Source organism: Anas platyrhynchos, chromosome 20 (assembly GCF_047663525.1).
Source record: "Anas platyrhynchos isolate ZD024472 breed Pekin duck chromosome 20, IASCAAS_PekinDuck_T2T, whole genome shotgun sequence".
NCBI lineage: Eukaryota > Metazoa > Chordata > Aves > Anseriformes > Anatidae > Anas > Anas platyrhynchos.
Window position 1 is genome coordinate 3,145,204 of NC_092606.1, and position 21,591 is coordinate 3,166,794.

Here is a 21,591-nt window from a genome sequence, read left to right on the forward strand (position 1 = left end):
TCGGCCGGGCGGCCGGGCGCGGAGAGGCGGCCGGGCATGCGCAATGCGCGTCCTCCTCGCTCGCTGCCGGCACGGAGCTTGCGCAGAAAGGGCGGCGAAGCCGCGGGGAGGGAGCATGCGCAGAGCGCTTTGTGAAGCCGGGAGCCCCGCCGGGCTGCCCGGAGTGCCTGGTGAGCATGCGCGAGGCGGGCTGTTCGAAGGCGCGGCTCGGGCCGGCCCGGCGGGGAAGCGGCTCCCTCAGGCGGCCGCTCGCGCATGCGCGGTCGCTGCCCCAGCGCCTCAGCGCCTCAGTGCGGGGGGGGCGCCGAGGTCAGCCCTGAGGGGGCGCCCGGGGCCGGGGCCGCCACCCCGTGAGGGTCCTGCTCCGCCGGGGGGGGTCGGGAGGGACCGGGAGGGAGGCGGCGGCGAGGAGAAAGGCGCCGGGAGCGGGCGGAGGCCGGGCTGTGTGAGGGCCGGGCGGCCCCGCCAACATGGCGGCCCCCCGGGGCGGGCCGGGCCCTGTCAGCGCTGCGGAGCCCTGACGGGAGGGCCGGGAGCGGGGCCCGAGGGTGTGAGGGGGGCTGAGGGGGCCGGGGGGGAGCCCTCAGCGGGCGTCGTGTGTGTTGGGGGGGGTTATCGGGGAGGGGGGGCTCGGCCCCGGGCTGGTCTGAGGCTGGCGGGCGCCGCCCGGCTGCAGCGCCGAAATCGGGCCCGGGGGTTAAAAATCTCACCTACCTGGCCGCAGCGGGGGCCGCTGGCAGGCGCTGGCGGCGTTCCAAAGAATGCTGGTGCAAAGTGCTCCAGCACAGCTGGGGTGGTGGTGGAAAATAGCCCGGAATAACGGAGTCGGTTTGGAAAAACAACCAAACAAACTGTTTTTTTTTTTTTTTTGTATAAATAGAGAAGTGCAAAAACAGCTACTGCAAAAAGCTGAGTGGGGGAAACGTCAAACATACCAGTACTGTATCAAAAACTTTCCTCTGCGTGGTGGAAGTGTAGGGAATCCCACTGTCACCTCAGCAGATTTTGGCACCAGGCGCACAGCAGTGCAGGACTGGAAGTCAATGAGACTCGGGGACAGGCTTCATGTTTCTTAAGCCCAGTGGCACTTACTGTGTTTAATACGCCTTTAGAGCCTAACCTAGAGCTTTGCTGGATTTATAATTAGTCACTTCTACCCTGCCTTATTAAGCAAACATTAGAAAACTTGACTCTCCTTGCCGTATGGTTGATCTCAGCCCTGTAGACAGACTGATATGTTGTCAAGTGCCACCTGCATTCTTTTGACACTCAGAATAAAATGCTGACAGTCAGTATTTCACCACAAATAGCCAGTGGTTATTGCGTAGGTCTTTCATCCTCACTAGAGGTTGTCAGAAATCACAAAAGTGATCAGAATTCCACTTATCAGAACTTTTTTTAGCTTCTGTTTTCCACAGTTACTGAAGGCATACTTTTCTTTTTAGGGTTAAGCACAAGGTGAATAAACATGTCACTAGTGACAGTCCAGCTCGGACAGTGTGGTAATCAAATTGGTCATGAGGTGTTTAATGCTATCTGCAGTGATGTCCATGGCACACACGGATTGTGTTCCAAGAAGGAGAATGAATCCTACCACGATGCATGTAAAGAACGCTTTTTCATCGAGGCAGAATCTGGAGGTATGATGTTTTAAACATTTCGTTTCCCACAGAGGGTCTGGTTTCCAGCCTAACGCAGATAAGAATGCAGAAATAATAAAAGTTTTCCCTCCAGTTTTGAAGAATTGTTGCAACCCTCTGCCTTCATGACATCACTAACAACCATGGAAGTAAAATCACTGCGCAGTTGAGTGCCTGAGGCCACAGAGCAAGTCTGCCAGTAATGCAGCTGGAAAATGAACATGTGTAACTGACCTTCCCTGCCAAACACCCGCATTTTCCCCTGTAGATATGTAATACCTGGAATAGGGCCTGGATTGTCTGAATCTGATGTTATCAAACAAGAGATTTCTTTCCTGAAAGATCTGTGTCTATAGGGTTCAGATCCATCCTTAGAGCAATCAATGGTTCTCCAGAAATCCAGGACACTGCCAAGTTGTTTTCTGTACTAGGTCAGCTTACATGGATGGAAGGAATACAACTCGGTCCATGATGCAAGTCTATCTTACACAACAGGTTGTAACATTAGCACTTAGTTTTGTTTTTCTTCCTATCCAGTACCTGTTGCCCGGGCTGTACTTGTTGACATGGAACCTAAAGTAATCAGCCAAACTTTGTCAATAGCTGCCAAGTCTGGCTACTGGAAATACGATGATCATTCGCACTTCTGTCAGAAGCAAGGGTCTGGGAACAACTGGGCAAATGGGTATGAACTCTCATTTCCAACTTCACTAACAAAACTGTAGAGACTAATGAGCTGTCTGCACTCCCTAGGATTGATACTCTTGCAGCTGTGTGAGGTACAGAGTATGTAACAATTTATTTTTAAGGTAGAAGAGCAACATACATTACAACAAAATTTCTACACTGCTTTTTCCAAGATAAAATTGTTTACAGTGAAAATGTAAGGTTTTAGAATAGAGTGGATATATTTAAGGAGAGGAAGCAATAAGTGCAATTTATAAACAGATGTTTTGCAAAACAAATATCGCAGCAGAGGATAGTTTGCCACAGACAGAATGGGTGACATAATTCCAGGTTACATAAGTAATACAAAGAAACGTATCCTTTTTTGAGGCTGACCTTACTGTTTTTATTTTGCTAAAACCTGCCATGTCTTGCTCTTTTTCCTTTTAAAAGAAAGAAAACCATCTTGTTCCTTTTTTCCAACAGTTACACTGTTCATGGGCCTAGACACAAAGAAGCAATCATGAATCTGGTACAAAAAGAAGCAGAGAAATGTGACCGACTTGGTGGATTTTTCACGATAATGAGCATGGCTGGTGGTACAGGATCTGGTTTAGGAGCATTTGTGACACAGTGTTTAAGAGATGATTTTCCATCCTCATTTATACTAAACCATGTTATCTGGCCCTATGGCACTGGTGAGGTGAATGTCATTTTTCCCAGAGATACTCTGCAAGTTCATAATCACAGACATGGAGAGAGAGCAATTTAAATAAACTGTTTACTTTTGATGAGCAAAACAAAATATCTGCAAGTAAAATAAACTAGAAATGAAAAACAGTTCACTTTTTGAACATTAAACTTGACAAAGTAACATAGCTAAAAAATTGCCTAACATTTGGTTATGCAGTTTCACAAAAAAAAAAAAAAATCCAAATTTATCAAAATTACTAAGATCTCAAGCTAATAACAACAAAACGTTTAAGATTACTAATATAATTTCTAAGGAACAGTGCAGTTTCATGAGAAGCTCTACAAGCTAACTATACATTTCCTGTTACAATAATATCTGAACATTATAATCACTTCCCAGACAGATTCTATTCTGAACTGATATGGGTAACATGATTTTCACAGGTCTTGTTCTCTTTCCATCAAACAGCTGTGCTTGCTCCTGACCTCATTCTGCTCTTTGGTAAAGAAAATGAGTCACTTCCTAAATCATAATTGAGGAAATGACAGTAGCCAGAGAAATATAAACTAGAAAGAGATTAAGTTGTTTGACTCTCATTTGCGTGTTTTTGTGTGGTTTTTTTTTTTTTTTTTTTTTTTCCTGTTCAGGTCATTGTTCAAAACTACAACTCTGTTTTGACTCTGTCACATCTATATCAGTCATCAGATGCTCTTCTTGTTCACGAAAATGATGTCATCCACAAGATCTGTGCTCAGCTGATGCATATGAAACAGATCTCCTTCAAGGATGTAAATCAAGTCATTGCACATCAGCTGGGGAGTGTTTTCCAGCCCACTTACACAGCGGAAGATGGCTTACACTATAGCAGAAACCCATTAGGTATCTAACTGTAATATAACCACCTAATGCACTCTTATTTATCCTTCTGTACCCGTTTCATTTTGTGAATTTAAGTTCTTCGGTTTCCTTCCTCAAGTTTTTGGATACTTCCCAAGGCTTAAGAAAAGTGAGGAAAAAGAATAAGTTATTTAGAAGTTCAACCCCAATTTTGTAGCACAGTCAAAACTAGATACCCCAGCTTCTGGTTTCAGTGTTTACCAAAAGAACCATGTTTCTCCTTTTTCAACTGACTACAGCCACCCTTGTACCTATTTGCATTTCAGAAGAAATTTCTGCCGGATGGTAATTTTGTACTGAGTTTTTACATTTTGCATTAGGTTAGAAGTAACCAGTCTCTCTTCTGTTGAAGAGAAACAAACAATGTCAGTTTTGTGAGCAGCTCAGAAGACAAGCTAGCGTGCAGTTTGGTAGCAACAAGCAATTGGCTGACATTTGGAATTAGAGAAAGGTACTCATATTGCCAGGGGTCTGCTTGTAAAATTAAAATTTCTCATCTTCCTATTAATCTTTTCAGCAGTGTATAGGGTTTTTAAGATTTCAAAACAGACTATGAAGCAACACAAATCACTTTAGAATAAGTGTTGCTAACTTGCTCGTATAGAACTCAGTAGTAAGTAGGAAGAGTTTGCATTTTGTCTGATGCGTCTGTATACTTGCTAAATGTAAACTTTATATATCTTGTTTTGTTTCTTAAATTACTAGATCTTTGTAAAATTCCTCATGCTCTTCTCCCATTTTAACTAGCCTATGAAATAATTTTGTCAAATATGAGCAACTGTTGTTTTTTTTTTTTCTTTTTTTTTTTTCCAGGAGATTTAATGGAGACATTAGTTCCACATCCTGAATTCAAGATGTTGGGTCTTCGTAACATACCTCAGATGCCTGAAAATTCCCTTGCATATAGCACATTCAGTTGGCCTGGACTCATCAAACATCTAAGGCAAATGCTTATTGCTAATGCTAAAATGGAAGAAGGTAAATAGCATTCACTCATCTTCAGCATCCATCACTCTTAAAGCATACATTTTTACAGTTAAAACAAAGCTTATTGTTTCCTGGAGCTCACTAACTTTAGTCAGTCAGTTCAGAAACAAGTTGCTGCCCTCAGACAGCAGGAATTTGCCTCTACATAGCCAGCTGCTTCTATAACTACTCAGCTGCCACAGCAGCTCCTGGCTTGCTTCTGTTTTTGCTCCCAGACATCTCTGTTAATTATAACTACTGAAAATATGCAAAGCAAACCAACAGTTTTGGTCGTGTACTTAATTTAAATGATACATTTGGAACATTCTTTGGATCATTAGTTTTGCTATGTTTTTTTCTTGTTACACCTTCTACTAATAAAAATCATATGCTTAGCTTTCCCATATCATTTACATTGAGAATTCAGTAAAACTTCCAGTTATGCAAAGAATGGGCTGGCAGACTGCTAACTATAGAGACAAGTATCTATTTTCTCTGGTAAGACTAGTGACTGCCAGACAAATACTGCTGGATGAACTCTGTTTTTCTCTGAGAATTGTGTAATTGCTGCTTAACTAACATGTAGAAACTACAAACCCTAACATGATCTCAGCTTGGGGCAGTGTTAGTTAGCTAACACTCATCAGCTAGTCTGAATCCGTACTTCATGAAACATTAACTTTATTTTATATCTTCTTTGCTAAAACCTCACAGGTATTGACTGGCAAGTACAGCCGCCACGTCCAGGCTCCTCTGTTCCCTCCAGCCATTCCACAAACAAGCTGCTGCATTTCAATACTTCCATTGCCAACCTGGTTATCCTGAGAGGAAAAGATACGCACAGTACAGACTTAGGTGAGAAGGAAAAGAACAATGTCATAGCGATTCATTTCACATCTCACTGTTTCCTTCACAACCATTTCTGATGAAAGTGAGGAAAAAAAAAAAAAAGAAAACTAGCAGGGCTAATATTTCCTCTAGAAAGATTTTCATGTCCAAGGACATGTTGTGTAATTGGTTAAAGCTGTTGTATTTACAACTTGGATTTCTGTTTTTCCTAAAGCATTCCAGGGAAGGAAGAAGAGACTGAAGTCTGTATACATGTTAGAATTCTTAGCTGTGTTGTCTGAAAATGTATTTATTCTGGAGTGACGAGCATAGCTCACATATGAAGTACTGATACAAGGGTACACTCCTAGATAACGTAATGAATCTGTTTAAAGCAGTTACATTTGCAACAGGCTGACCAGTCTGCAGACTTTTTCAAAGCCTGGACTGAGCTGCCAAACCCTGATTGGGTCACCCAGGACTACTGAGATCCAGAAACAACACCTTGTAGCTTTACATTTATCAAAATGGCTTTCTTATTTCTGCTACAGGAAGTTTCCGAGATCCTTCATTATATACATCATGGTTAAACCCTCAGGATGCTTTTAGTGCATGGAAAACACCAAGAGCATTTAACAAGTATGAGAAGTCTGCTTCTCTGGTTAGCAATAGCCAGTTCCTGCTGAAACCTCTTGACAATGTTGTACGCAAAGCTTGGAATATGTTTGCTTCCAAGTAAGTGAAAATAATTGTGCTCATTTCTTTTCGAGCTGTTGTTATCTTCAGAAGTAGCAAAATCACTGTAATAAAACTCTTTTTCAACAAAGTAATTGTGAATAAGCATAAACACTATTCCCACACTTCCGTGGAAACATTTTTATGCTTGAAACATGATGGCAGGGTGCTTACCTTACACAGAACAGAGCTTATGTTCCATGGATAAACAACAGTACATATTCTAGGGCTGTCAATTTGACCATTTTCTCAATACTAGAGCTCCCAAAATTTATAGCGTTCCAGACTGACCATTCTAAAAATAATACACAAACTCTTTCAGTGATCATGCAGTTTCTAAATTGTATACAGACATTCTGGACATTCCAGGAAATAAGTTCCTAGTTTAGGTCAAAAATATTCTATTACTCAGGCTCCAATTCCATTAGTTTGATTTTTCATTAGAAACAAGAAATCTAAGAAATAATTGACTCTTTACTTTGATCACCATAAACCCAAAGTTACCAGGTGTCACAGCAAATGTCTACTAATTCTGAGTTTCTAGCACAGGAATTCTATGTCTAAAAGTCAAAGGAGAAAGATTGCATCTACTAGCTGCGTTCTTGTTTTTACCACCTGCTACAAAAACACCATTGATGAGTAGTAAGCCATCCTGCACACACAGGCTTAGGTTTTGCATCTCAAATCTATCAATTATTTTTCTCATTTAATAATCACAGCTCCTTCCGTTTCCCAGTTAGGCCCATTTTGTTAGATGCAATTTTGTCTCTCAACTAGTATACAAAGTAATAAATGCTATTAGAAATAAGTCATGACTTATTTGTAACTATGAATTACAAAATGAGTTCAAGAGAGCAAGGTAGAAACCAACCATCATTTGAAGTTGTTACAGTAACTATACGGCCTGATTTCATGTGTCAGAGGTTTCATTCATCTCTAATGTCTTACAACTTTTCTGCTGTGACCTCCCACAGAGCCTATGTTCACCAGTACACTAAATATGGAATTGAAGAGGAAGACTTCTTGGACAGCTTCACAGCTCTGGAACAAGTTATCTCCAGTTACACCACCCTTTGATTTTTGAAATGGTCTCTTCCTGAAAGAATCTAGCACTGGAAGACCTTCCATCAGCTTCCTAAAGTACATAAATTACTGGACTATAACTATTTTTCAGTCTTGTGAGCACTGTGTGACTATGTTAGAATAGTAAGAACTGAATGGGAACCGAGTATATTCATATGGGCAGATATTATTTATATTTAATATATATAATAACTATTTTTCAATACAGTTATCTGCTGTAGCTAAATCTTTGAACATCATTTTTAGTACTTGCATATTTATTTTATGAAGACTTTCAATAAGAAAGGATTTTTCTCTAGGCATTCTGGCTTCTCCCCTTCCAACTTTTCATGTTAACACTTTGTCCTAGAATGCTTCAATGTTAATAAAAATGCGCAGTATTGGAATTATGAATCCAAACTCCATTTGTGTATTATTCAGAAGCCAATAGACTGCCACTTTGTCGTTTACAGCAAAGTAAGGCCTAAATTCTACTTTAAGGGCCTTAATCATGACAAAACACTGGAAATTCTGAGCCATCTGAAAAAAAAAAAAAAAGAACAAAAAAAAAAAGAACAGGGTGTTCATTTTCTTGGTATCTTCAAATAATATTAGAGATTATAATGAATTCTATGCTTTCCTGTCCATTTCGCTGTGCCATGTTTGTGCTACCTACTACTTTAAAACAACATATATAGCATATTGGAGATCTTGGCCATTTGTTACAGGTTAACTATAGGCTTAACAGAGAAAACTACAACTTTTCTTCCTGTGTTACAGAGTTAGAAGCAGGTAGTTTATATCTATTTTTTTTTTTTTTATTTAAAAAGACCTAGAAGGAGAATTGCTGGTAGACTCCAGATGCAAGTCCCTGCAATATAGTGTAACATAATGTATAATTTCAAAAGTTGATTTACGAAACAGTGTTTTGTTTTTATTTTGACAAATTTTACCACGACCACAAGGTGGTGCCACTGCAAAGCTGCAGCTCGCAAACACTCGCACAGCAGCCAGTTTCAGGAGCAAGAGATTGCAATAGTACATGGGGGCATGTACTGGAAGCCTTTAAAATAAATACTTTTTTTTTTTTTTTTTTTTTTTGAGAAATGGACAATATCATAGTTCCCCTTTAAGTCTGTGCTATTTTCTGCCAGGCTTCATCTTTAAGTAAAGGATGAGCAAGCCCATAGTATGGCTAACAAAGCCCACACAGAAGTCTTGCCCTGTTAGAAATTCTGATTTAGATTTTAGATCTTTAATGAATTAACACAGTAGCAGATGCAGAAGTGGCTTTGTAATTCTGCTGAGCTTCAGTTAGTGGGCAGCAGACACCGTACATTACTCTTATCTTCATTTCCTTTCCTGGTTTCATTTATTTCTTCACTTTTGTTCAGGTCAGGAACAGGAGCACTAAACCCACCCCAGGAGCAACTGTTCTTAAAGTAGCTCTGGCACACGAGATCTGGAACGGCAAACAAATTTGTTGACAAGATTCAAGTAACTGTACAATTGAACCTGAAGTAAGTAAGTACCAGGGCTAAGTTCAGAATTGCTCAAATACAGATAGAGCAATAGCTGATCACTGGAATGGTTTAGTTTCAGTGCAAGCCACAATGGATTCTGATAAATTTCATGGCAGTTTATAGATAAGCAATATTAATCTCTTATATGTTCAAAAATAAATTTAAGGAGCCTTTTACTAGTAGGGGAACTGTCAGCACACAACATTAAGAGTTGAGCCTAGTCCATGCAGAAAAATTACCTGTGTAAATTAAGAGCTATGTTAGTGCTTCAGTTCAACATCTGACTCATTAGAGGATCGTTTGTGGGTGTGGTTGGGGTTGAATGCAGGAGAGAAGGAAAACAGGAGAATGCAGATGGGGTAAATATACCTGGTAACTTTTCATATAAAAAGACATTTACATTTATGACAAGAGATTTTGAAAATACTCTTCTGGAAAACCACAGTACACAATCCAACTCAGTCCGGATTGCTTTCTGTTTTCACTCGGCTGCTTTAATTCCTGTTTTAGGAACACCCTCTCAAAAGGGGATGACACAATAATCATGGTTCAACTACTCAGACATGCTTCAGGCCCTATACTGTTTGGAAGTTTAAAACTACTTCTATAATTACATTTTAATATACAAGTATTTATGATTATTTCATATTTTTTCACTAAACTACTTCCTGGCAACTCGGAGTTAGGGGACTATTATGATCAGAAGGGCTTTTCTGGTCTTGTATTTTTGTCGGTTTAAACCATTGTCTTTAACTTCAGCATTTTCACACAAGAAACTGGAGGAAAGATTGCATAAGACATTAAGATAAACAGAAGGGGCAATTCAAGTTTGCAAGGAACAAAGGGTCAGGAAAGCAGACAGTATGGTGAGGTTCTCCCTCTTTCCTCCTTAAAAAGGCACAGGATGTTTAGCAACATAGAAATAATTTTTCCTAGTGTTTTCAACAGATAATGCTATCAGACTAAGAACTTCTTCCAGTATCAGAAATGAAAAATATTCATTTTTGAAAAAAATAACTAAGACCCAGGAACGCATATTCTTCCTCAGTGTTACACTGGATAGGTAAAAGATTTTAAAAAGCTTATACAAATAAGTCCTTCCAGAAGTAAGGAAGAGAGTAAGTTTTTGTACTGCTACATCAAGCAACCTTATTGCACAAATAATTTTGCATTATCTCTATGTATTTATAATTCTGAGCATGAAGCAAGCAAAGCAGGCACTTAGTGCAGCTGTGAACAATGTAGAGCCATTTATCCATTCTTTATAGCCACATATATTATTTATGGCTTATATCACTTTCAGTTAAAAGAGCAGGATATTTAGGTTTCCTTAAGTTTGGCAGAATTTGGGCCACATCAGGAAACACAGCACACAGCTGAGGCTTATATCCCTAAAGCAAAAATAGGGATTTCCTTATTTAATCTCAAGTTACAGCATATGAACAGCAAGGAAGAAAAATACTACAGCTCAAAGGCAGCACTAGGCCAGCAAGTTCGTTACTGCTTAACAAGGATAATTCTGCAGTAACTTGTTCACAATTAGGATTCAGGGAAAATACTGCTTCCATGCAAAAACAACAATTTTCAAAGCAGCAATAGAGGCTAAAGCCCATCAGCCAAATTTTGACAACAACAGACTTCTCAAAACTACAAGGAAACTGGAGGCAAAAACAGAACTGTAACTGTTGTATTAGCTGCTCTAGTCCCTTTTGCTGGAGAAGAGATTGTTAGGAATTATTTTAGGCCTCTCTAGGCTTCTTCCTGTCAGTGTTTTTCACTGCTGACCTCAGTTTTGAAATTCTCACACCCTTTCCCAAACTAAGCCTTCATTTTTTGATCTATGGCTGGATTCCTCTATTTTTTCCCCAGGATGTGGAGAGGAGAGGGTCATAGTGACAGGAAGTGAATAACTATTACCAAATTTTCATCATCTGAAGTTATATTAGAAGGTAAAATAGTCCTTTTCTATTTTATCGAGAAAATTAATTGTGTAAAGGATAGCCTGAGCCTGGCAGAAGGCCTTTATTTCATTAGAAATGTAAATCAGTGAGGTAATCAGAGGTCAGCACAAGCCAATGGCTCACCGAGGCAGGGGCAGCAGAATCAGTGGCCTTGACCTAGCCAGTTTTAGGTGAACTACCCACAGGATGTCTATAAACCACGGAACAATGCGTCAAATCTCACTATTGTTTTTTGTAATGGACAGGTGCAGCACACTTGGAAGTTGCTTGAAGGACTAACTATAGCAGAAATATTTAATGAATGGGGTAACTTTTATTTGGTCACCAACAAACAGGACCAAAGTTTAACATGTTACAAGTTCTTAAAAGGCAGTAACAGGCAAGTGACAGGGACCTGATATAAATACCATTTATTTGGACTTACATGTCAGTGCTTATAAGGTAAGACTAATTACCAGTAGAGAAATGACAGAACTTTACTGAATATGTGTAGGGGCTTTTAAGAGGATTACCTGCACTAATTTACCAGACAGGAACAGTTCTAGATTAAGGGCAAAAACCTGTGGTTTCCACAAAGACCAGGACTCTATCGGTAAGAAAGAAGGAAGTTACGTATGAATTACCAGCCAATACACAACTAGGAAACATTAAGGTACAAAAGGGCATTGAATGAATAATTCATTCCCTTCTGCATTTGTTAATAAATTCAGTATAGGTAAATACTATGAAACAACAGACCAAACGTCCAAAATTAAGTATTCTTTGATGTCAGACTGTCCAAGTCCAAGTTTTGCTGTACACCACCTTAAAAAAACACCTAACAGTCATCAGGAACATGATTCATGGATCTGATGTGTTATGAAAAGCTTCAGAAGGAACTGAGCTGCTGCCTTTCCTCTACTGCTTTCAAGGGCAACCCAGACACTCCTTTACCAATACAGCAAATTCCAGCGTAGGCTTCCTCCACAAGCCTGCCTCTGGGCTTCCTACCCCACCTCTGCCCACGCTCCAGAAGCATGGCTTGGACACTCAGACAGCCTTTAACCCGCCTGGATGTAGAGCTGATAATCCTGAATTTTAACTATAGAGCCTTTCCGGCTCTTTCAGTCGAACTGGAAGTTCACAATGGACCCTTCTGATTTCACATTGTATGAATCCTCTCCCTCTAGACAGCCACTTCCCCTCTGTCCGGGTGGGGGTAATGAGTCACCTACCTCAGTGAATCAGCAGAACCTGCTTAACCCTTTCCCAGAAGCACGAACAGCTGCAAGTAGGGTGGTGTTTCCAACGAATTTCATTGGCAGTTATACAGGGCAAATTGGAAATGCTGAAGATAGCCTGAGATAAGAGATAAGAGAGGCTGCTTCTGCAGGAACCAGGAAATTTCAAGGCAATTTTTGTGTGTATGTTCCATGACAGCACTCATGGTTGCACTACAGTGAATAAATGGAAGAAGTTTAAACCTCAACCCCATGGCTCATACATGCCTGAGAGATTCTGAATGGTGACTGCTAAGAGAGTTTAGCAGCATAAAGCAATGTAACAGGCCTCCGTATGGAGCCACGTGAATAAGGTTGCAGAAAGTCTTGTCTGCTTGTCTTAAAAGCAGTTTTTTCTTTTCTAAATATGGAGTGTTACACATAAGAGAAAAATAGGCAAGATGAGGACTTTCTCTAGGCCAATATTCCCATTTTTAAAGAAAAAAATAAACTAAAATAAGCCACTGGTTAATAGAAAAAAGACAGAAGAAACATTTCTCAACGCTTCTTGTTTGAGCTTCAGTAAGCTGTGAGCTCGCTTCCCTAATTATACATGATGAGAAATTAATACCACTTAAATGGTATATGTGCATTTAAATGGGTGCGTTCTCCAGAAATGATTATTGTACATATTTGGTTACACATACAGTGTAATGTTTATTCAAAGGCTCACAAAAATACACTTCAGTTGCCTGAGAATGGTGTAATTGTGGTCAGATGGCATGATTTAATTTGAACTTTTGCCCAGCAGGCTCCAATATGTAATAGATCATTTACTGAAGCATGTAAGCAGAACACCACTGGAGGAGCCAAATGGAAAGCAGCCTTATCCCACATGCTGAAGGTGTAATAAAATACTGACTCTGTACTTCTTGGTTGGCAAGGGCAGCTGTAGGTTCATTATAATATCCTCAATAAGAATGGTCAGAGCTGGGCAGTAGTTCAGAGCTACTGCTCTCCAGATGGCTCAGAACAATACCAAGTTCGAGAATACGTATTCCCTTGTAAGCCTGCTTGCTGCTGGATGGCATGCATTCTTACCACGTGCAAAGAAAACACTGGGAAATTTCCTCCTCACCGCACTTTGAGCAACTTCAACCTGTATTACAACGTGACTCTGAGTCACCTGGACAGCAAATGTTTCATACAGCTATTTGACACTGTAAGTTAGAAATTCTCCTTCCGAGGCTGAATTTTGGTGGAGAAACCTTATACTAGTGTTTGGCAACTGATGAACAGAAATGCAATTAAATACTCTTCTCACAAGAAGAAAGCTTCCATTCCCTCCCTACTACTCCTTAACTCAGGTTTTCACATTATTTTCCTCTATAAAGATTTAGTCAGGCTTCTCCACAAACCCAGTATTTTCACAGTGAAGTATAACTGTATGCAACTAGATCTAAACCTAATGCAGACCGTGAAAGGATAGCCTATTTTTCAGTGCATAAAGGAAACTGAACGTGCTTTAGTACACATGGGATCCTGCTCAAGTCGAACAAAACTCCAGTCAACAGTCAAGCCTGAACTTGTCCAAAAAGTGCTAAGCACCAAGGACAGTCAGGGCTACAAGAAGAACTGAGCAGATGAGCCACAAGTAACCATTTTAAGCTAGGACTCTCAGGCTCAGGTCTGCCAAATAGTTAAGCGCTTTCATTAGTCATTTAATCAGAACGATCAACTCCCTCAGAGCTGAAATCTTTTGCCAAAGCCCCGCACAGGAGACTTCCACACTTCACTTAAAAAACACCAGGCTCCTGGTGAGCAGCCATCACATTTTTAGTTCATGCAGAAGTGCTGCAGTGTGATTTGCCACATGCAGAAGTGGTTAAGACAAGTTTATATACAACTGTTAAGTGAGCCAACAGAATTAGGATCACCAATTGCATTAGCAGAGGTCTAGTAGAAATACTGCTTTGAACTTTTTTTTTTTTTGTCAACCTTTACTTTGAGCTTAACTAAATACTTGCTTCAGGCATCTTAAAAAGTTTCTCTTCCTGCTGTTCCCCATCTCAAGTCTCCTTATGCAACAGGCACGGGCACATGTGACCAGGTCACAAGAGGTCATCTGGACTGAAGTGAGACACAAGGATCAGGGAATCAGAAATGCAAAATTTGTTTTTATGGAAATATTCTGAATATTACAGCTATCAAGAAAACAGCTGCAGCAAATGAGAAACACGGCAGAGTTTTTGTGGACACGGCTGTACAGAGTTGTAATCCTAAAGGTTCATTTTTCCTTTAAGCAAGTCCAGTTTCTTTCAGATGCAGAAAAGAAATGCTGAGCACTCAAAATTGCTGTTTCAAGCCTTTTTCAAGGCTTTTAACAGATGGAATGAACCTAATAAACACATAGTCTCAGGAAAGACAAACGGTCCCTTAAAACTCACATGGTTCCTACATGCAAGTGTGAGCCTCAAATGAAGTATTTGTGGTTTAGTTAGCATGAGTTAATTTTGCAAGAGAATTGCCAGTCTCTTTCCTGACATGTCAGAAGGAAAACAGAGGTACCACAAAGTCACTGCATACAAACAGGACAAGCTCTGGGAAAAGCATCTGATCTTTAAAAAAAAATAAATATTAGACTTTGTCAAATGGTTCAAAGCAGATCTTAACCTTCCCAGGCACACAGGCCACTGGTGGTGCCCAACTAGCTTGGAGCTCTGGCTGACACCTGCCATATCAGGGCTTCCTTCCAAAGAAAAGACTTTAGATCTTAAATTTCATGTAGGTTGGCCAGTATCCAAGCAAATTCATGGGTGACTACCTGCAGACTGATGTCAGCAATCCTGTGATCACGTAAAACCAGGCTGACACTTCAGCGTTGGTAAGTTTCCCTAGATTTGAGATGCCTGAAATCACCTGCATCAAACGCAGTCCTTCCCCCACAGGATCCCTCATGGAGGAGGAACACAGGAGTCACAGAGAGAACTGACACCTTTTACATGGACAGAAAAGCAGTTTGAGGCCACCAGGAGATGGGTGCGGTTTGCAGATCAGCTATCGGAGCGGGGAACAATGCACTGAGCTGACAAGTCCTATCTCCTGCTTTTCATCAGGAAATAGCAGCTAGTTTCCTTATTACCAACTGCCTGGGCAACTCATTTAAGTTTCTTGGAAAAGCAGAACAATTAAGCCGGCAGTAACTCCCTTGAAACACGGAAGATGCAGCACCCTTACATATCCATATCTGAACAGCTCGTCAAATGAGGTTTAAAGAAAGGTGACCTTTGATTTAATGCTAATGTAGTCAATACTCTTTGAATCATACCGTGAGTGAATAATAAAAAACCCCTCCAGCAGTAAAAAGGTCAGCAGTAAAAAAACAAAGCTTGGGCCATTTAACAGGTTCACAAGGGCATTTCTTATTTTTTAATAACACAACTGAACATCACTGGCAGTGAATGGGCTGAATGACTTCAGAGCCCAACAGGCTCTTCAGTTTGGATTCAACACACAGCCATACTCAGCTTTTTTGACCAAAATACCCTTTGGCTGAATTCCTGCTGCATGCCAAGAAGCCCAGCACAGCTTGCTGGGCAGTTCCTGTCTGCTTTTACCTGGACAGCCTTCAGACATGCGATGACAGTTTCTGCACTTTGACAAGTGGCCCATGTTGTCCCAGCCTCTCCTATTCACGCCACTACCAAAATATTGCTGTGCTGCCTTTTTTTATGAAAGCTGAGCAGATGCACCAATGAGCAAGTGAAACAGATAAAGAAATGCCAGGTTGCTAGCATTCTGTGCCCTCAATTAGAAATCTGAATGACAAAGCCACAGCTCAGAGTTTTTCTGCATAATCCCTTTAAAAATGAGTTTGCAAGAGCATATGCAAATATTTACCCTCTATCTGGTTCTGAACACATTAGCAGGCTGTTACACAAGGAAAGAGATTGCTTCACTCCGTTTCCTGAAGAGGTTCCAGCAATCCACCAAGGTTCCAGCAATTAAACCCTCACCTGGACCAGTCTAGGGCAAGAGCCCAGCAGGAAGCCCTCCCTGGCTCTCCCCCCTTCATGCTCCACTTAATGCTGCAATCCAGTCAAGGCTGGGTAAAGTACTTACTGTGTAGTTTTTTCTTCTTCCCCTCCAAAGAAACAAAAAATAAAAAATTACAGAAAAAAAAAAAAAGAAATTTAAATCCCAGAAGAGCAATTTCAATTACTGCATGTGATTACATTGAACCTTTTAACTGCTGATTACAGAGCTGTTTTTTTAACCATGTGCTTCAAAGAAAACTGCAATTATTTTTACCTCCAATGAACACACCCAATCACCACTTATTTCTACACCTGCAATAAATTTTGTCCACTAACATTTATATTTGTGCTTGATGATCACAGAAACATCCACAGTATTTGTGCTTGCAATTAGTGCTGCCTGCAGCGAGGAGGAGGCAGATTCTAACAAATTAAATAACGAAATCCAAAAGCACAGCAGGGAAGGACGTTCAGGAACGGCATTAAGCCATCTTCAAGTATTAGTGACAAGCATCTCTTAGCATGACAGGCAGCTGGGTGATTTTAGAGGGAAGGGCTTTAACAAGCAGCACGGTGACACTGGGACAGAGGGAAGGACTTCCAGGCAGAGACAGGGAGCAAGTCTCCCGGGGGCTTTTACGGAGCTAAATGTGGTGTGGAACTGGGCAATTCCATCTGACATGGCCCATCCCAGTCTGCTGGCCCAGTGCGACCGTTCCTGCTTGGTTTACATCAGCACAATCCTTCTTGCCCTGATCAGGTACATCGTGGCTGCCCCAGAGGGGAACACGCCAGCCAGCGTGCTCACGGCTCAGCCAGCCTGCGGAGTACATCCAGGAGGGACGAGTGACAGGTCAGGTGGTAAGGGTGCAAAGAGGGGATCCGCTGTGATCCTGTCTGACCTCAGCTCTGATGCACTGTGTGGAATTGCTGGCCAACTTTCTGCTTAGTTTCCTATTTACAGGGAGTGCATTCATGAAAGCAGAGATTTAGCCATGTTCCAGAGATAAGACTAAAATATCTAACACCTCAAGGTCATCTTTTGCTTGTTTAACCACCCATTAGTTGTTATGAGGGCTATTTACTTCTGTGTAGTTTTTAATTCCAAGAATAATTTATTATTCAGTGTCTAAACTGCAAGAAGAATCAGATAAATTACAGTGACACGTGCTAAGGTTGCTGCTCTTGTGACAGAGCTCTCTTTGAATCCTTCTCTCACCCATTTTAAGCTACCTGAGTGACTGCTTCCAGTGTAAAATTGAAAATATATACAACGAAAGGAAACTTTGGGTTAAGGGAGCAAAACACATTTTCAGCAGAAATGCTAAAGGCTCCATCTCTGAAGCCACTAAACGCAATTGGTAATTTATCTTCTATATTCACACTCACTAGAGAATGCTTGAAATAAGTTTCACAGCACAACAACCGAATTCAATATACAAAAACAGAAACAATCCAGCTGAAATAAATACGGGAAATCAGTTATTTGTTTATTTAAGCAAACATAAAACTTTCCATTTTCAAATCTCACTAGGTTTGCATAACTTCCATTTCTATGACTTGTTACCTTTTACCAAAATCACACTCTCAGTGACTGAACAGGCAGAAGCAAGTAGAATGAGCAGTCCCTTGGTTAAATATTTTTAGAAGCTTCAAAACAACAGCATAGCTCATCAGAATGGATGCATACAAACATGACTTGCAGAACAGTATGTATATATTTCTCACTGTATGTGTGTAAACATATGGAAATACAAGTGAGAGGAAAGCTTTCAGTCTGTCTAGCAATTTTTCAAAACTAATCGGTAGGCAGGGAGGCATAGTTATAACAAGACTGCTAAGGCATTTAGAAAGGCATTAGTTACTGGGTCAAGCTTAGAAAGTTGTTTTTTTTTTTTTTCTCCCTTTGTAATTATTACAATTTCCCCATCTCAGGATGACAGCATACAGGAACCTAAATAAGTAAATTTCATTTACTCTCACAAAAGACCATGAGACACTACTACAACTGTGAAGTCAATGCCAGCGTCCTTGGGATGAATGGCAGATTTGAGGAAAAACCACTGCCACTAACACTGGGGAAGGCTGCAAACAGCTGTTTTGTTAATCCAAACACCCTGAAGAAAAATCAAAGAGCTATGAACTGCTGGCACAATCTATTACAATGTGCCAAATTAACATTTTAGTAGACTGAAAAAAGTAAAGTATCAAAAAGAGCTATGATTTTTTTTTTTTTTAATAGGTATTGTATTAGAGTAAGTTCTTTGCTACATTATTGTCAAAGACCTTATTTAGGCCAAAAAGAAAAAAAAGCTACTATGGCCAAGAATTAAGAAATTCTATTCGTCTTTTAAAAATCTTTGGGGCAAATGAATGGCATTTATACTTTTAACTATCTCACACTGCCTTCCAGCACTCGGAGGTTTAGATATTTAATGTAGTCAGCAGCTCTACTGAGAAAGTCCATGTTACAAGCCTCCCCCCATTCACTCAGTAAGAATGTTTAGAGTTATACATGAAGCATACAAAATAAACATTACAAACCTTACACACAACTGAGATGAACCTTGGAAAGATGCTTGATGCATACTGCTGCACTGCGAGACTTCTGCACTCATTTCCACCGGAACTGAAAACATTTATATGCTACTGATGTTCAATGAAAACAGTTGGAGATGGATGAGCAAACGGTCAGATGAAAGATACCAAAATGTCAGACAGCCTACCGACTGTTGTTGCCATGAGATCCAACAGTCAACATCAGTCTGATAAGCTATCCGACAGGATGGTACAGCCATGGAGATGTCACGACGGTTGGCAACACAAGAAGACATTCAGGCAGGATTGAACATAATACTTATTCTCTCACCTTGCTCAAGAGCTGCCCTACCCGAATACAGGGATAAATCTGACCTAAGCAAGAACAAAATCTAGCTACTTTGTGCTCACATTCCACCTTTTGATAACACTAATTCAAATTCTTGTTAATGCCCCATAGGATAAAAATGAAAAACAATAGTTCTGAAGTTGTTAGAGTTGCAATACATACACTGTAGCAGTGGAATGGGCATCTACTTATTGAAGACGGAAGAGATCAGTTTTGGTATGGGTTATGTCGTACACATTACAACTGGAACACACCAATCATGTTCTATAAATGTCTGAATTTTAAAGCAGAACTGTAAGGTTCCCTATGGCTCTACACATCATTGCTGGGTTAGACACCAATTCTGTTCTCAGATGGAATTTTTGCTCTTCATTGCTCGTGGTGCTGTGATCAGTGGCAAATGTCTACAAAGACTTTGTGCTAACAAACACAGCTAACTAGCTAATTTGCCTGCGTGAGACATACTTCAAGTTATTACCAGTGAGCCATACATCAAGTTATTTGCTTTCTACTTTCTTCTGCTAAGTAAGAAGTTCTTAAAGAAAAAAAAACAACAACCAAGAATAAAGGGTGGTTTCAGCACCATTTGTGCAGGAAGGATGAGTAAAGCATGCACTTCATGGGATTAAGGCTTAATAAAGAAACTGAGTATACAAAAGTGGAGAGGAAAAGGAACAGTTTAAAAAGACTGACACAAGAAATTCTGGAATGATCAAAGATGACTTTATAAAGTTTTATCTTAACTTCATTCTAAATATACAGAATAAAAAATGCCAGCTTCAGCATTTTGACATTAATCATATCTGTTAACATCATGAAGATTAAAGGGTGGCTTTTCCAACCGAGAGCACGTGCAATGCAATGGGACACTGGAGAATTGAGATGGAAAAACCTTACCATGAGGGACATGCAACAGTTTTTACCCAATCTGTATTAATTTATATACATTTTGATGGTCTTGAAAGTTAAGGAAAAAGCAAAACAGCCACCCATCAAAATAAAAGTTACCCTCAGGTCAGCCTGAAGTTAAATCAGGAAATATTAAATTGGTTTTGGAAGTAATTTGGATGGACAACATCTGTGTTAAACATTTCACATCACATTGTCCATTCCATATGTCCATAACACAACCCAGACATGTAAAGCATTTATACCTTACCTTAATATCTTTAAGTTTGTCAATGAAACGTCTGCTCTAATAGTCAAATTACTTTCAAATAAAATAAAAACCTGTTATAGTTGAAAATTGATGTTAAAAAGTTTTTCCCCATTTTGAATAATGCTGATTTTTAAATATATGGAAAGATGTGTCATTTTTCATGTCTGTTAAAACCCAGCCCAAGGGTTTTTTTTTTTTCCAAGCTCATTTGGTTTTTTCTTCAGAGTACATCTTCTGTTGCAGTCGTTTGGCATAGCTTTGGGCCATGGAGTTGATTATAGATAAGATAAAATAACAAACCATGACAATCACCAATTTTTCAAACATCCACGATAGCCAGTTTTCCCCCTGAGGAGACAAAGACAAAACAGAAAAAGGAGGAAAATGAAGATTAGTGGACAGCACAAAGGCAAATTCTCCATTTTATGGGTGAAAGGGAAAAGCCCAAACATTTTTTTGGATTATGTAATTTATCAAATTAAAAACAGGAACCAAGTGCAAGCTGACAGGATTCCTGCAGGTCCCTCTCTAGAGCTGACTTTAGTCCCTTGAAAGACAATGCAGGAGGGGTTGCCAAATACACCGCAGGGCAGACGATGAATCCTTGATCATTACTCGTGTGCTAATGAAGTGATTTATTATTCCTAGCATTGTTTGGACTTCACTAACAATTCATAGAGTTTAGAATTTGCAACCCCTGACTGTCATTCCCTGTCATGTTCAGTGCAAGGAAAACAATAAGGTCATTGGTTAACAATGTTTTTTTTTCCTAAACTGCACACACTGTGCTATCTTCCAATTCAGAGCCAATTCTTCCAGGAGTTACCGCGATGACCTCTGCAGTCCCGCTTTGAGCGTTTCCACAGCTTCTCTGAACTGTGGGCTTTTGTCAAAGGAGGGCAGCACCGCACCGCACAAAAGTCACTTCAATGCTCATATAAGGCGTCTGAGTATTTAGTTCTTCCTGACTGAGCCTCCCTAATTTCATCTTTCTATTAAGAAACAGGCAAAGAAACATTTAGAAGGACAGCTACGGGTATTAAATGTGAAGTGTGAGATAAATGGATGCTACCTCACTCTGCCTTCGCACCCTAAGGGAACTCTCGTTGAAGTTACAACATTCCTCTGTCCCCACTGAAAATTATGGGGGGGAATTGGACTTAGAAATTTAATTGAAATTTGACTTTTTAAGTACTTTGTGTGAAAGGAGACTTCTGCCCCTTTGCACCAACTCTAAGTACCGTATTCTCCTTTTCCTTTTGAACACTACCACTTGGGGATTTTGTTCCTTTCCTTGGTCATTAAAGCTGCAGAAGCCACCGGCTCCTGGAGCATTG

The 21,591-nt window shown here is 40.3% G+C and overlaps 3 protein-coding genes across 13 annotated transcripts in view; 1 reads left to right on the forward strand and 2 right to left on the reverse strand.

The window, feature by feature from the left end:
• RPS6KB1 (ribosomal protein S6 kinase B1) overlaps positions 1 to 21,591 on the reverse strand; it is a 48,980-nt gene that overhangs the window by 15,869 nt on the left and 11,520 nt on the right. The gene's annotated exons all lie outside the window — the stretch shown is intronic.
• On the forward strand, positions 17 to 20,562 carry TUBD1 (tubulin delta 1). 7 transcript variants are annotated; one of them, XR_005260290.2, is made up of 10 exons: positions 17 to 170; positions 1,446 to 1,640; positions 2,178 to 2,325; positions 2,793 to 3,009; positions 3,648 to 3,879; positions 4,711 to 4,875; positions 5,578 to 5,718; positions 6,243 to 6,426; positions 7,401 to 7,566; positions 8,883 to 20,562. XR_005260290.2 is itself a non-coding variant. In XM_072026228.1 (9 exons), exons 2-9 carry the CDS (start codon positions 1,469 to 1,471, stop codon positions 7,501 to 7,503), a joined length of 1,362 nt encoding a protein of 453 aa, XP_071882329.1. In that variant the 5' UTR covers positions 177 to 309; positions 1,446 to 1,468; the 3' UTR covers positions 7,504 to 7,592. The 7 variants fall into 7 exon arrangements, 2 of the variants coding, with proteins under 2 accessions (XP_071882329.1, XP_038021714.2); XR_003501279.3 differs by lacking the exon at positions 17 to 170 and adding an exon at positions 177 to 309; XR_011804318.1 differs by lacking the exon at positions 17 to 170 and adding an exon at positions 338 to 550.
• VMP1 (vacuole membrane protein 1) overlaps positions 19,797 to 21,591 on the reverse strand; it is a 64,472-nt gene continuing 62,677 nt past the window's right edge. For all 5 annotated transcript variants that reach the window (XM_072026229.1, XM_027471793.3, XM_072026230.1 and 2 more), the window contains one exon: positions 19,797 to 20,602. In XM_072026229.1, the coding sequence (XP_071882330.1) occupies positions 20,459 to 20,602 (144 nt within the window). In that variant the 3' untranslated portion in view covers positions 19,797 to 20,458. The remainder of the gene's footprint in view (positions 20,603 to 21,591) is intronic.

What these genes read in the sequence shown, in the direction of transcription:
- TUBD1 (XM_072026228.1), top strand. Translation starts at nt 1,469, where the DNA reads ATGTCACTAGTGACAGTCCAGCTCGGACAGTGTGGTAATCAAATTGGT. An exon ending in TAATGCTAAAATGGAAGAAG is followed by an intron (nt 4,876 to 5,577) that starts GTAAATAGCATT and finishes AAAACCTCACAG; the next exon opens with GTATTGACTGGCAAGTACAG. An exon ending in TGGAATATGTTTGCTTCCAA is followed by an intron (nt 6,427 to 7,400) that starts GTAAGTGAAAAT and finishes GACCTCCCACAG; the next exon opens with AGCCTATGTTCACCAGTACA.